Here is a 14,781-nt window from a genome sequence, read left to right on the forward strand (position 1 = left end):
GGTTAGGTTTTGCCTAAATTCATTTATTTATTATTATTTTGAAAAATACTACTAAAAAGCATCCGGATCAGTAGATGATGATGATGATTTTAACACATGAAACGCTGAGGCCATCAGAGGGAAAGGAAGCAGCAGCCAGGCATCCCTCCATCGTGCCTGGATCTGTATGAGGCTCTGAGAGGGAAGCAGCAGCCCTTCCGCTGCGTCCACATCCTGCAGAACTTTGCAACAGAGACTGTAGTGCCTAAATTTGCTTCTTTTTTCCTCCTCCCTCCCAATCTCCTTTCCTTTTGTGTCGTGTTTTTTAGATTGTAAGCCTGTGGGCAAGGATTGTCTTAAGAATTATTTCCGTAAGCCGCCCCGAGAGGCTATAATAAATAAAAATTAAGTCCTACTTAGAGTCACCAGATGATCCATGGCTGGAGGAAAGAGGTCAGCCATCTGGGGAACCCTGCAGGACCAAATGGAGACCCTGCAGCCCCCAGGATTCAGCACCCTTCTGTGCCATAGAGCTTGTGCTTGTGGAAACAGATGGGGAAACAGAACCTAAAATGTCTGACCTGGGTTTCCAAGGATGGAAAGTAGTTCTCCAGCTGTTTTGGACTTCAACTCCCAGAATTCCTTACAATTGGCCCAGGGCTTCTGAGAACTGGAAGTCTAAAGTATCTGCAGACCAGCCTTCTGCCTACCTCTGCCCTAGGAAGCCCAGTGCAAACGATTCCCATCCTACTTCCCCATCAATTCCCACAGAAATCCCACAATTTCCTTGGGAAACCCTAGAGAAGAACTCCGCCAACTGTATCTCCCATCTGGATCCAGTCGGTCGTCCTTTCCAGAAAACTCACACCTTAGGAATAAATGATACAACTCAACTCTTTTTCTTTTTGCCATACATTCCTTTTATTGGCTATCGGTAGCATTTCCTTGACCGTCCCTGATTTTCTGGAGTGGAATACAACGAAACGGGAAAGGATTATCAGTCCTCCCCTCTGGAGATAAGACAGTGAGGTCAGGAGGGGCTCGTTCACTCTTTCCCTGCAAGGCGAAAAACAATCAAACCCGCTATGCGGTACCCGAAAGGGGTGGAAATCACAGCCTCACACCAATCCTAAAAAGCTATTTGCCTACCTATCACGCACGATTTCGAAAGGGCATTAAGGAGAACACCTAGTTGAGGAGTGTGTTTCGCATTTTCATTGAAAACTCAGATCAAAACAGAGCGAGACAAAGCGAGAGGCATTTGGAAATTCTTTAGGATGAGGCCAGGTAGTGCCTAAGAAATCCACAAAACCCCATTGAAACGGAGCAGAAAAAGTCGTCAAGTTGATGGATGCACAATCCCTGGAAAATAACATTGCTTCACCGCTGCGTGTGCAATTTGGCAGGGGAGACCCAGCCTGGGAACAGCAGCAAAATATGCACACTGGCTACCTTCCGCCAGCACACTGGCTATAAAGCCCTACTCCAAGGTAGTCTTTTATTGGCTGGGTTCCTTTTGACTCCATTGCTGCAAGATGTCACCTGCGGCTTTCAGAGTTGAGTCCTCCTAAAGAATGAAAGTAAAAGAGGTTTCAGTACAACCCAATCTGGTTGCTTGCAGTCAAGTTGTTGGAGTTTTTCTCTGCTGCCCAGGGAAGTAAGGATCAAAGTAAAAGCCACGGAGATAGCCATGTTTGAGGGAGGTTTGGAGGAGGGCAGGAAGGGATGGCCCCTGCACTGTCTATTTCCAATGCATTTTAATGAATTTATTTATTATTATTATTTACATTTTTTACCGCGTTAAAACTGAAGCTCTCTGGGTGGTTTTCAAAGATTAAAACATTAAAAACAATATTCAAAATTTAAAAACATAAAAAAGACACACAACAGACTGTATCCACAGAGACCACATACATCTAAAAACCACTTTGAGCAATCAGTCAAACCGTAAAAACAATCTGGCATCGATTCAAATGCATCCCATGCTGCTAAATGCCTGGGAAAAAGAGAAAAGTCTTGACTGGGGGCCGAAAAGAAAGCCATGTTGACATTGGGCGAGCCTCGTCTTTTCAGACAGAAAAAGCATTGGAAAGATTTCTTGTAAGACATTTGGAGAAAGGTAAGTGCCCCCCTCCCCCCCTCCCCCAGGAAGGAAAGTCCTTTCAGAAACATTTCAGGCAGAATCGACATTCTTTTTCAGAATATTTTTTTCTCTATTTTTTTTGGAAAAAAACCAAAAGCCTTTGAGAAAATAAATTCCCGTCCCGCAACAGCAAAGCCTAGGAAATCGCCCTATCCCGGGGGTACCTCACCTTTGCAAAGCAGAAGCGGATGAAATGGTCAAAGTTCTTCTTCTGCGGAGGGCTGTAGAAGGCAGAGACGGGAATAGCAGCTAAGCCCTGCGGAGGTGGAAGGGGAGAGATCAGGGAGGGAAAAGGGGGCACACTTGGCGAAAAGCCCGTCACAAGCCGCCATTCGACATGAAGGCTCTGCCCAAACTCGCGTGTCACGGATACTCACCTTGTTCTTGATCATCCACTTCGCAAAGCGAGAATCGTAAGGTTCCTCCGAGTCTGGGAGACCAGGCAGTTCCACTTCTAGGGGAAAAGAAGCGTGGGCGGTGATCCACGGAGTCCGATTCGCCCTCTGGACTACAATCTAAGAGCTGTCTCACCCACTGTTGTATTTTCGCAGCTGCATCCAAGGCCCAGGCAGAGGCAAACGCTTCATGGGTGTGAATTAATGCCTTCCTGGAGAGGCTCGCGTTTACGTTCCGAGTTTATTTCTTTTTTTAAAATTACTACATTTTTATCCTACCCAACTGGGAAGGGTAGATGGTTGCCTCCCCAAAACCCCATAAGAGAAGAACATCAGAAGAGCCCTGAGGCTGGATCAGACCAGGGGTCCATCTAGTCCAGCACTCTGTTCACACAGGGGCCAACTAGCTGTCGACCAGAGACCCACAAAGCAGGACACGGTGCAACAGCACTCTCCCACCCATGTTCCCCAGCAACTGATGCACACAGGCTTACTGCCTCGAATACTGGAGATAGCACACAACCATCAGGGCTAGTAGCCATGGATAGTTTTCACCTCCAGGAATTTATCCAACCCCCTTTTAAAGCCATCCAAATGGATGGCCATCGCTACATCTTGTGGTAGTGAGTTCCATAGTTTAACTATGCGCTGTGCACATAGTTAAGCTCAGAAAGGGACTGCGGATTGAAAAGGTTCTTCTATCTCCAAATCTACTGCGGGGGGGGGGGGCGAACTTACTGAACGTCGAGAGGTCTGCAGTCAAGAAGTAGCTGCCTTCGGGGACGATGGGTTTCATGCCCACGGCTTCCAAGCTCTGGATGAGGAAGTCCCTCTTCCGCTGCAGCTGCTGAGGGAGCTGGAAGAAATAGCTCTGCGGTGTCCCAAAGCGCTCAAACTCTTTTTCCAACACACGGGCCACGGCCTCCTGGGGGTGGAAATGGGGGAAAGGGGAAATGACCCCCCCCCTCGCTGCCATCAGTCGGCTATTTCACTCCCATTCTAGTTTTATTATATATTTTAAAAGCCCTGTGCCAGAGGTAAGCAAACTTTTTTGAGCCCTGTGGGCAGTTTGATGAATTTGACGGACTTGCTCGCCTTTTCTCCAAGTTAAAACAAGCAACTGCGTGTGGATGGAACCTTTCCCCAGCCGAATGCCCTCCAGATGCGTCAGCTGGGGGATTCTGGGAGTTGTAGTCCAACACATCTGGAGGGCAAACAGGTTGGCAGAGGACTGGGGTACGAACCTTTTGCAGAGGTGATGCAAGCACCTATGGGGATATATTTTGGAGACATATTCTACTGAATCCCCCGGGACGGCCTCCTCTGGGAGCCGTTTGGTCCACCTGCTCCTTCGGACGCCTTTTTCCTACCTGAGGCGCTGTCCCGCAATGATAGACAGAGTTTTGATGAACAGTTCTTAGATGTTTCAGAAGATGATCAGGCCCGAGGGCCCAGCCGACCTGTGGCCACAGACGGAGAGACGGAAAGATTTCAGAGACCCAAAATCCAAAAGAAAAAAAAAGTACAGTCGATACAACTACCTTGGCTTGTGTCTGTTTACCTGCCTATCTGAGCCATCTGTCTTTCACACAATACAGAGGGTACAGAAAAGTCCACAGGACAGTAAATTCATCCCCTCCAACTACCAGGTAAAGCTACCCAAGTTTGACTCCGATTGACGTTATTTTAAGCAGCCCTCGGGGGCTGCGTTCCAGTGATGAAAACTGGGTCAATCCTGATCAAAAACGAACCAAAACAAATTCTTCATACAGCCCTACAGCAAACGTGTCTCTATAGCCCATTTCTCTACCCTTGGCCTTTTTTTTTTTACCTTCCACCCTGTGGCGCTGAACGATTTCCCGGCGCTCCCAATGGTCACGGTGCGGTCCCACATCCCTGGTAAACTGCCTGGGGGGGGGGGGGGAAGAGCAACAGGTTAAAAATGAAATGCTTAAAGAAGAAGGGTCTAAATGTATACAATAAAAGCACAAGATGGATCTCCCCAGGGTGGGCATTCTATAGATCAGGGGGGCCACAACAGAGAAGGCTCTTACCCGGGTAGCCACCCGTCACATGGTTGTCTGGCGGTGACACCCAGAGAAGAACATCTGAAGATCGTCTTAGCAGTCGGGCCGGAACAGGTGGGAGAAGGCGATTTAGGGCTCTAAAAGTCAGCAACCCCATTTTGAATCAGGCCCAGAAAATGGAAAACCGGTGCAGCACGGTGGCTACGAGACTGAGCTACGAATTAGGATGCCCCTGTTCGAATTTCGCCTCTGCCACGAACCCACTGGGTGGCCAGAGAATGGACCCTTCATATCTCTTTGCAGAGGTTGAAAATCCAGGGAGCAGATTGATCTGGAGAGAGGCAGGGGTGTTTTGGACCTGGAATGTGCAGGATACGGAGAGTGCCTCTTAGTGAGAGCTGGTCCAAATTTACAGAGCTGGAAAACACCGGGTGTGCGTATGTGTTTGCAGGGTGTGGGTGTGTGTCGGGGGGAGAACGCCAAACCACACATCAAAAATAATCCAATTTCCCTTACCGATCCGGACGTGCTCATTTCCATCATAGACCAACCATTCGTACACCTCGTCGCTGAAGCACACGACGTCGTGTTTCACACACACAGCCGCAATGGCCTCCATCTCCACCTTACTGAACACCTGCCCCGCACAGACACACACGGCACGCTGAAGGTTAGCAACTCAGGGCTCCCGACTAGATAAGATCATGGCAGACGCGTCTGCCGTCTCACGGGCCGGCATTGATCAGGATGAAGTCGAGGGACGGGTGTAGTATGATCAAAAAGGGGCTCTGAAACACCACTTTCCCCCAATTTTGCATTTTACGGCCCTGTGCCGCATTGTTCCATGTTTCCAGTGTCAGTACTGGAAAAGAGTTTGACGTTTTGGAGTCAGAACGTCTCCATCCCTGCTTCATACGCGAAGAAGCTGCACAAGCGATTCAGCATTTTGAGCTAAACGTTATGGCTTCGCGTAGCATGTGAGCCATGACTTAGTGTCGTGTGTGAACCATTCCTAATCACAGTGGCTACCTAACCACAGTTTAAAGGCGCTCGCTAACCATTTGCTGCGAAAGGGTTAGTGGCTTAATCATGGCTTAGCGTGTTGTCTGAACGGGCCATTTTAAAAGTTGAAATTCCCCTCCTAGGACTTTAGTTACTGGCACTAAAAACTTGAAGCTAAAATAGGCTGGTATTTTTAGTATTTTGGAACCGCTGGAACACGCGCCTAGACAGCTCTTCCGAAACAGAAATTCGGCCTGCAGGCTGATAGGGATTCAACCCCCCTGGGCTACAGACTGCAAACATGGCCTATCATTCAATGCTGCTCCCGCACACTCTTTGAACATTGGTGGAATCATGCGTAAACTATTACAATACACCCCACTAGACAGCTTGCAAATGGCAGGGTGCATAATTACCTTCCCCAGGGGATTATTGGGAGAGTTCAGGACAATGGCTTTGGTTCGTTGGGTGAACTTTGCCTCCAGTTCCGCCAGATCCAGTTGCCAGTCTCTGCTGGAGGACAGCTTCCCACTTTTGTCAGCGTTCTGGAGAAGAGAAAGAAGAGCGGTTTACGCCACCGGTCTTCTCTCGGTGAGCCAGGATCCAAACAGTGACTTACGGATCACAACAGGCATTTTGTTTTCTCTCTTTGCTTTTTAAAAGAAGCGGACACCATGGAATGATAAATAGGAACTGAGAAAAAAGAGAGAGAAGCCAAAAGATATCTATATAATTAACACAGCATCCATTCCTGTTGGCTGTACAGAGGGTTATCAGAGGGGAAGTGGGGTCATTCCACCAGCCCTGCTGAAAGACTCGTGTGTTTTTTCTTCATCCCTCCCCACCGCTTTTCCTCGCATGTCGTGTCTTTTTAGACAGTAAGCCTGCGAGCAGGGATTGATTTCTTTTACTGATTGCATAGAAGGTGCTCCAGGAGGGGGGAAAGGGGCGGCTGAGGAGCAGCATAAAAATACTTAAAATAAAAAGTTGAAACGCCTCTTCAAAAGCTTCATTACTGGCAGGAAGCTAAAGTAGGCTGGTATTTCAGGTTTTTCTCAGCCCCACCTCATTTGGCCTTCAGCCCCGCCCACCACAAGGATGCGGCCCCCGAGAGTTTCTCTGAAATGGAATATGGCCCTCGAGGTGAAAAAGGATCAACGTTCCGGGCCACTTACCACTCGGAGAGGAATGAACACAGGGATCCCACCAGCCATTTTCACCATCAGTTCATAGCAGTCAAAGAACGGCTCAATGATAATCACCTAGGAAAAATGCAACAGCGGAACAGTCAGGCATTTTAATGACAAGAGGATTGTGAACATTCACGCTGGTGATTTTGATTTATTATATCCCACCTTTTCCCTTCAAGGAACCCCAGGCGATGTACATAATCCTCCTCCTCCCCATTTTATCCTCACAACAACAACCCTGTGAGGCAGGCTGGGCTGAGAGTCTGTGACTGGCCCAAAGTCACCCAGTGGGTTTCCATGGCCGAGTGGGGACTAGAACCCGGATCTCCCGACTCCCAGTCTGACACTCTAACCACTACACCACACTGGCTCTCCACTGGTGTGTTTTGGAGTTCTCAACTCAGGATTCTAAGAAGAAGGTTGTCTATTAGGAATCCTCTCGATTTCAGAAGCTCTCCATCCTGGACTGAAGGTGATTTCTTAGAAGGCGAGCCATTATTTTAGGCACACTCAAGGCCAGATTAAGACACGCTGAAGCCCTAAGCCATGCCAAGATTCAGAGGCCCCATACCATAAAAATAAAGAGAAAAAAGGTGTATTGTTTTATAAAAGAAAGGGTAATGAAAGAGTACCACTCAGCATAAGGGAATGCTTGTAGTTAAACCGTTAGATAGCCTTCTCTGAAGATGTGTATATAAGCACTAATGAACTAAGTAGATTTAAACATCTTTTAAACCGGCTGTAGTTTGCGCTTATTGCCTCCAATACGAAATGCTGCATTGCCGCGCTTTCTCTCTATATAAGGCAACTTTGCTTAATAAAATAATAATAATAAATAAACTGGGCTGGTCCATGAAGTCACAAAGAGTCGGAAGTGACTGAATGAATAAACAAAACACGCTATGCCAGGCTTTCCAACAGATTTAAGCCAAAGCAATTTTAATTACAATACATCTTAGTTCTCTCCAAAGTATGTAGAGGCCCCTCATGATATGAGGCCCTAAGTGATGGTTAACTTGGCTTGTTCCGAAATCTGGCACTGGTCATACTACCAATCCAGCTGCCACATTTTGCACAAGCTGGAATTCCCAAACAGTCTTCAAGGGCAGCCCCATACGTAGCAGAATGCAGTAATCTAACCTGGAGCTATCGAGCTGTTTCGAAGGGGAGAGGCAGACACCTTACCTCATCTCCTTCATCCACAAAAGCCTGGAAGCAGCAGAAAAGAGCCTCGTAGGCTCCGACAGTCACCAGCACATTCGTCCGAGGGTTGAGGTCCCGCCCGAACAGCTTCCCAAAAAAACGAGCCAGGATTGCCACCAAACGCGGATGCCCCTGGAGAAAGATCAGAGAAGGCCGGCATGCAATGCTAACCAAAAGACACCCAAATCTGTAGGATTTTATTATTTAAGTATCTGTACTTGTACAAAGGCGGCCTTAAAACAAAAAAGGAACAAACGGATAAAATTCAACGTGCTTTATTTAGTGTAGACCCATTGAAATGAATGTACAGCACCATGTACATTGATGGTGCTATATAAATAAATAATAATAATAATAATAATAATAATAATAATAATGGGGCTTATTAGTCATGACTAACTTCAGCCTGATTCATTTCAACGGGTCTAAAGATAAGACGAATAGTGGATTTTAGCTAATAAAATCCTTTTCTTTATTGGGAATGATTTCATGTCAGGTTTGGGATATAAAATGGACTGCGTTTAAATGCTCAATGCTGCTTTTAATTCGTGTCTAGCTTCGATGATAGAATTTGATCACCAAGAGCAGTATTTGGGATTATTCTGCATCAGGCATGAGGACGGTGTTGTGCGTTATGTGATGAAAAATAATATAGGAGTTGGGTTTTTTAAAAAAAAATGGTCAAAAGGGGAGGAGGGAGAGAAAGAAAGAAAGAAAGGAAAGAAAGAAAAGGTTCTCACGCACAAAAGCCTGCGTATACTGGTGAATCGAGGTATCATTTCCACCCACAACTTCGACTAATGCTTCCCTGACGAAATCCGGCGGGGGGAAATTTGGGAATCCCTGGCCCAGGTTCACAGCTTTGTACGTAGCAGCCAACGAAGCAAACTCCACCCTGGGGAGAGAGGAACACAGTGGAGCAGAAGGGCTGAGTGACACTGATGAGAAAGGAGGACTGCAAGGATTTGTGTTAACGGCACAACTACCTTGCGAGGAAGGCCAATGTGGCAGGCTTTTATCTGAGAAAAGGCTGCTGCTGCTGCCCCCCACCCGCACCCCTTTTGCCTCTAACCAGGAATGCAGAATCTCAGACATGGCTTCCCCCACCCTCTGACCCACCCAGCTTCCCCCACCCTCCGACCCACCCAGCTTCCCCCAAGTAGCCACACCCCCTTCCTCTGGTCCCACCCCTTTCCCTGGCTGCCAATCATGGTGTAGTTCCTTGTATTTCTCAGCCCTGCCTCCGTTACACTGCTGATTGTCAGTCATCATAGAGAAAGGACTAGGTGGGGAAAAGAGTCTGATGCCGACAGTGTTTTATGACCGGTAACTTACCAGATATTCTTGTCTAGGCCTTCCAGCCTTCGAGCCGGAACAGCCTTGGACATTTTTGCCTGGAAAGAGAGAGAAAGACGACATGTCAAAAACTTCCCTGAAAGTTACAAGAGCTCAATAATACTAATACTAATAGCTTGATTTCCCACTTTGGGACCACTCATATTTGCAAGAAATTTGAGCACAGCTGACAGCAGGCTGTACAGAGGGAGGCGAGAGGGGAAGGAGGGCTATTCCTGCTGAAAAAAATGTTTCCATCTTTTTCCTCTTCCCTCCCCATTGCTTTTCCTCATGTGTCATGTCTTTTTGGATTGCAAGCCTGCAGATAGGGACTGTCTTGTTTGATTGCATGTGAATCACTCCAGAGACAGGATGAAAGTACTTTCGAAGAATGAAATAAATACATAACCCCACTCCAAAACCTGTTGTGTTTTTACTAGTTTTTACACATATATTTAAAAAAAACATTGCTAATAATAATAATAATAATAATAATAATAATTTGCTATTACAGAGGGAGCATCCAGCAGATAAACCAAGAAAAACATCCCATCTTACATTGATTCATAAATACAAATGATCAAAAAGAGATAAAAACTTGGCCAAACTCAAACCAGTTAAATTACCACTAACAGTAAATAAGATTGTCCTAAACCCTGTACTTAATTGTTCCAATATAAAATAGACTCATTATTATTTATTTATTTATTTTTATTTATTTATTAAACTTATATACTGCTCCCATAGCCAGGGCTCTCTGGGCGGTTTACAGAACCATATTATTATTATTATTATTATTATTATTATTATTATTATTGATGCTAAGCATCCTTCTCTAACTCTGATCATATTAGTTAATTCCATCATTGAGGCCATATCCCAAACCATTTTACACACTTGAGCAATTCTTCAGTGGATTTATTTTAACTTTTTACAATTTATTTATTGCGATTTTTCGTTTATCTGTTCTTCGTTTATTTGTATACCACCTAAATTGCTTAAAAGAGAGCTTCACTTACAGGGCAGTACCAAAAAGAAATCAAGAAATCAAGCCGGCGTAGAACAATTTCAAAACAATAAAATTGCAACACAGTAGACTGCTTTTCTGAAATTGACCACAGCGCTTTACAAAACATTCAGAAAATAAAGAACACCAAATAAAAACCCAGCAAAACATTAAAGAAAACCTTACACATTGTAACAATTTAAAAAGCCACGTTAAAAAAAGAAGAAGCATTTTGAGCCCATTTCTGAACCCCCAAATGACATGACTTCACCCAAATGTGCCGAAAGACCACCATCCTCTTAATCTCTTTGGCCAAAGGTAGAAATAAATAAAAGGGCTATTTTATTTGTTTGTTTATTTAGCACATTTCTACGCTGTCCCATTGCTGGAACTCTCTGGGTGTTTCGCTACAGTTAAAACCACAAAACGTGGCATAAAGCGCAATGTGAAATTTAAAAGTTTAAAACCACAGTGCAGCAGTTAAATCAAAATAAAACCCAGCAGCAATGCAGAGGTTTAAAATACAGTCGCAGCTTTGAAACATAGGAATATCTTCTCAGATCTGTGGACTCAAGGGATGTTCTCTTTAATAAAGGTCTTATTGCAACCTCCTTCCAGCACGAGGGAACACGCCGCTCCTGCAAGGAGACGTTTGTGGCTTCCCTTAGCCCCGTGGCTACCTCTGTGCTAAGGGTGCAGCATCCACGTAGTGGCCCTCACCTCTCCGGATGCCTTCCTCGGCGCGTAAAGCCTTCCTCGTCCTGGATTCTCTATCTGAAAAAGCCCGTGTGGGACTCTCAGACGTCTCATCCTCCAAGATTTCTTCAAGGATTAGGTATCCAGGCGGTGAAGGACAAACCTGGTAAACAGGTATAAACCCCCAAGAACCAAGGGAACTGCAGCATGACGCAACCGAGGCCTGTCATGTGCTGCGGCTGCTGTGACTTTTGGCACGGACTGCATGACACAACCAGCCAGGAATTTGGTTTTTTAATTATTATTATTTTTTTAAAAAATGGGTTGTTGGGGTAGGGGGAAAGCTCCATAAAATCTAATACGGCTCTGGGCAAGAATATCTGATGGAGCGCCTCTCCTGATAGGAGCCCTACAACCGACATCTGAGGCCCGCCTCAGGGGAAGGCACAGGGATGTCACCAATGTGAAAGGGCCTTCTCGGTGGTGACTTCTTCGATTGTGGAACTCCTTTCCCAGGGAGGCCCACCTGGCCATCTTTTTAAAAAAAGAAATTTCCTTTTTATTTAAAGGTGTTCCGTCTCCTGGTTGTTTAGGGTTCTGTGCGAACTGGAAACCTCTGGGCTGTTGTGAGAGAGAGGCAACGCAAAGCTAAAATCCAGACGAAAGGCTCGTAGTTCTACTTATAAAAGGAGATGGTGTAGCACTGAGGATCGCCAACTTGGACACCTCTCTTGAAAAACTCCAGCCTCCAGAACCATCTTTATTTCCCAGAATTCCTCCAGGGATTACATGGCATTCTTGGTCAAGTTACTTGTCTCTGAGCCTCATCAGTCTGCTTTCTGTAAAATGGGTATTGTTGCAGAGAACCGAGAGTGGTTCCCCCCTGCCGTTTTGGCACTCAGACTCTTCCTCAGTCTCGTACCTAGGTTCTTGGGTGACTTGCTTTCCTTTTAGCCTTCTGGGAAAGGGGTGTTTCGGGACTAGCCATGCCGGCCATTTTGTGAATGGGCAAGCTCCCTAGCGGCCATTTTGTGAAAGCCCCCACGACACACAACGTTCCAAATATATCTACCAACCAAAAAGATTTGGGGACCACTGGTTTACAAAGATTTCATACCTTTGAGGGGTACAAGCTGAACCCAAACGGACTATTCCTTCTCAGAAGATCACGAACCAAACACAGTCCAGAAGTTGTTTGCAGTCTCAGAGGCATAAATCTGTACTTTTGCATGTGCGTGTGCAAAAATGGGTAGAAGGAGAAAGAGAAAGTAAGAGAGATGAATGAAGCGGCAATTTCAGGACTATGAAGCTATGGTTTAACATATGGTGGTGTTCTGTTAAGTAGATGCCCGTGTTACAGATGTGGTTGCTGAAACCAAGAGATCAAAGCTAACCTAACAAGTTCACAGCCCACGGGTTTTCAGCTGGTCAGTTGGGAACCACTAACGCAGGGTCCCCTGACATTTTTAGGCCAATGGGGACATTTGGAATTTTGAAGGTGCTTTCACAAGATGGCTGCCGGGGTGTGGTTTGCCAGTCACAAAATAGTCCTTTCCCAGAGGGCCGAACAAGTGAGGGTAAAAAAGAAAAAGAAAACACAAACACATTCTGTTTGACCCCAAATAAAGGTGTTGCTGGAAGGCGGCACTTTGCTCTGCCGGATGCCAGCCTCCTAGTTTTAAAAAGTGATGAATTAAATGAATCATAGAAATAAAATGCAAGCCAAGAGAGGCAGGGAACCTGACCCAAGAGAGGTATCTCCAGGACGGTGCATGGGAACCGGCCATAGTTCAGGGAAAAAAGTCACCTCCAAGAAGAGGCATTTGATACCCCCTACAAACCTGGTTACATATTTCTCAGTTAGAGACCAAAGTTCATTTTCAATGGTCTTTACTGACAAATCATCAAGGTTTTCCTGAACGGTGCCAACGTTTCAGTCCAAGCAGCCAGATGGGTCAGAGAATTTAGTGGCTACAATTTCCTAATTTCAACAGAGATCAGGCGCGGTCCTAAACAGAGTGCTCCTAGCACACCCAATCAAAATGACGGGTGGTGGGGGATGCTAGGAGCTGTAGTCCAACACAACTGGAGGGACCCAGGTTTGAGGAAGGCTGTTTAAGAATGAAAAACACTCAGAGCCAAGAGAGCACGGGGCAGTGGTTCATGTTGCCCCACAGCTGGGCAGATCTAGGTTCAAATTCCTCTTCAGCTGTCAAGCTTTCCCAAACTTTTTGGGGCCAGCGGGCACATTTGGCGTTTTGAGCTAGTACTGTGGGCGCTTTCACAAAATGGCTGCCGTGGAGGCGTGGTCCTTGGCCTAGTGGTATGCATGCCTCCCAGTTTTTAAAAGAAACTGTAACTTTGTAAAAAATAAATAAAATAAAAAGTGAGGGACAGGAAGCACCAAGGTACAGATGTGCCTGCTGGCATATATAGGAGACCCTAACATAATAGAATTGTTGAAGGATAAGGGAGAGAGAGAAAATAAAATAAAGATGAGCAGCTGTCTTTGAAAGGACAGGGTCTTCCACTGTTGATCACACTTATTTTATGATGGAATTCAACAAATCAAGAGATGTCACATACTTGCTATTTACTGTTTTACTCTGTACAGCACCATGTACATAGATGGTGCTATATAAATAATAATAATAATAATAATAATAATAATAATAATAATAATAATAATAACTAGAGGAACAGAAATAAAAGCGTATCACCCTAAAAATTGTGCATTTCTTAGGAAGAGCTTGCAGAATGGTAACGCATTTCAGCGTGGTTGTGGCTTTAACAGGAGGGGGAAACGGCCCCTAGTCACTGTTAGCCATTTTATAGATCATCCCAAACTGAAAAGACCTCAGGGGAGAAAAAACAACACAGGAGTTTGCCCCCTCCTCCCCCAAAACCCACAAAAATTAGAATGAAAAAGTCAGAACGCTTGAACAAAATGAGTTTCCTGTCTAAAAAACAGAATCCAGAGAAGTGTCACTTTCATGTTCTGTCTTCCATTTCTTTACCGCCCCAGAGCCCAAACTTGCGGGGCAGTTTACAAAGCTTAAAAATGAAATATTGTGCAAAACATTAAAACAACATTTACATGCAAACATATCAACAGACAATGGAGATGCAGTTCAAAGCAGCACCAAACTGAAACTAGCAAGAAGAAGCAAGTTACAGAAAAGCAACAGTGGGTTCACTTACACTGAACTCCTCTCGCTGTGTGTGTTTTTTTACAATAGAGAACCCATCATGTTTTCCTCCTTTTTAACCTTCCAGGCCTTTTTCCGAACAGCTGATATGTTCCTGGATGATTTCCTGGGTGGAGACACGGTAAGGCCGACAACCAATCCCAAGCAGCCGGGGCAGGACTTTAAATGAAGAGGAGGGAGGCGGAAAATGGACAGCTGTTTGAACACATGCGTTCACTGCGCATTGAACAGGTGTTGGATCTGCGTCTGCTGATCCTGTTGCCTTAGCCACGCTTTGGAGGGGGTAATAATTCAAATTGCCTGCAGAGCAAGCCAGGCACCAGAGCTGCACACGGCGTGAAGTGTGTTTCCACATTGACCAACTTGATCATCCGAATTCCAATGCTCCTTTTCTCTCAAATCAACCTGGTGCCCTCCAGTTCTCCTGGGGTACAACTCGCCCCACCCCAAATTAGCTTCTCCGCACACCACCAATTAATTCCCCTCCCATTATACCTAAATTAATCCCTCCCACCTCGGTTTCCCTCCGGCAAAGGATGGAGGAGCCTCTTCTGTTCCCACCGAAAGAAGTCGAATGTCGGGTTTGCTCCTCATTT

The 14,781-nt window shown here is 45.6% G+C and overlaps 1 protein-coding gene across 3 annotated transcripts; it reads right to left on the reverse strand.

The window, feature by feature from the left end:
- Positions 1–892: 892 nt before the first annotated feature.
- Positions 893–14,252, reverse strand: KYAT1 (kynurenine aminotransferase 1). Of its 3 annotated transcripts, none has more exons than XM_063144485.1 (14): positions 14,178–14,252; positions 12,094–12,193; positions 9,275–9,333; positions 8,684–8,834; positions 7,922–8,071; positions 6,722–6,808; positions 5,963–6,091; positions 5,061–5,181; positions 4,349–4,425; positions 3,888–3,977; positions 3,256–3,442; positions 2,500–2,576; positions 2,292–2,378; positions 893–1,546 (listed from the first exon to the last, which is right to left on the reverse strand). In XM_063144485.1, the coding sequence occupies exons 2-14, from the start codon at positions 12,187–12,189 to the stop codon at positions 1,478–1,480; spliced, it is 1,380 nt and encodes a 459-aa protein (XP_063000555.1). In that variant the 5' UTR covers positions 12,190–12,193; positions 14,178–14,252; the 3' UTR covers positions 893–1,477. The 3 variants fall into 3 exon arrangements, with proteins under 3 accessions (XP_063000555.1, XP_063000556.1, XP_063000554.1); XM_063144486.1 differs by having other exon boundaries at positions 12,094–12,198; positions 14,178–14,236; XM_063144484.1 differs by lacking the exon at positions 14,178–14,252 and having other exon boundaries at positions 12,094–12,703.
- Between the last annotated feature and the right edge of the window lie 529 nt (positions 14,253–14,781).

The sequence above is a fragment of the Elgaria multicarinata genome, chromosome 19, assembly GCF_023053635.1.
Source record: "Elgaria multicarinata webbii isolate HBS135686 ecotype San Diego chromosome 19, rElgMul1.1.pri, whole genome shotgun sequence".
Taxonomy (NCBI): domain Eukaryota; kingdom Metazoa; phylum Chordata; class Lepidosauria; order Squamata; family Anguidae; genus Elgaria; species Elgaria multicarinata.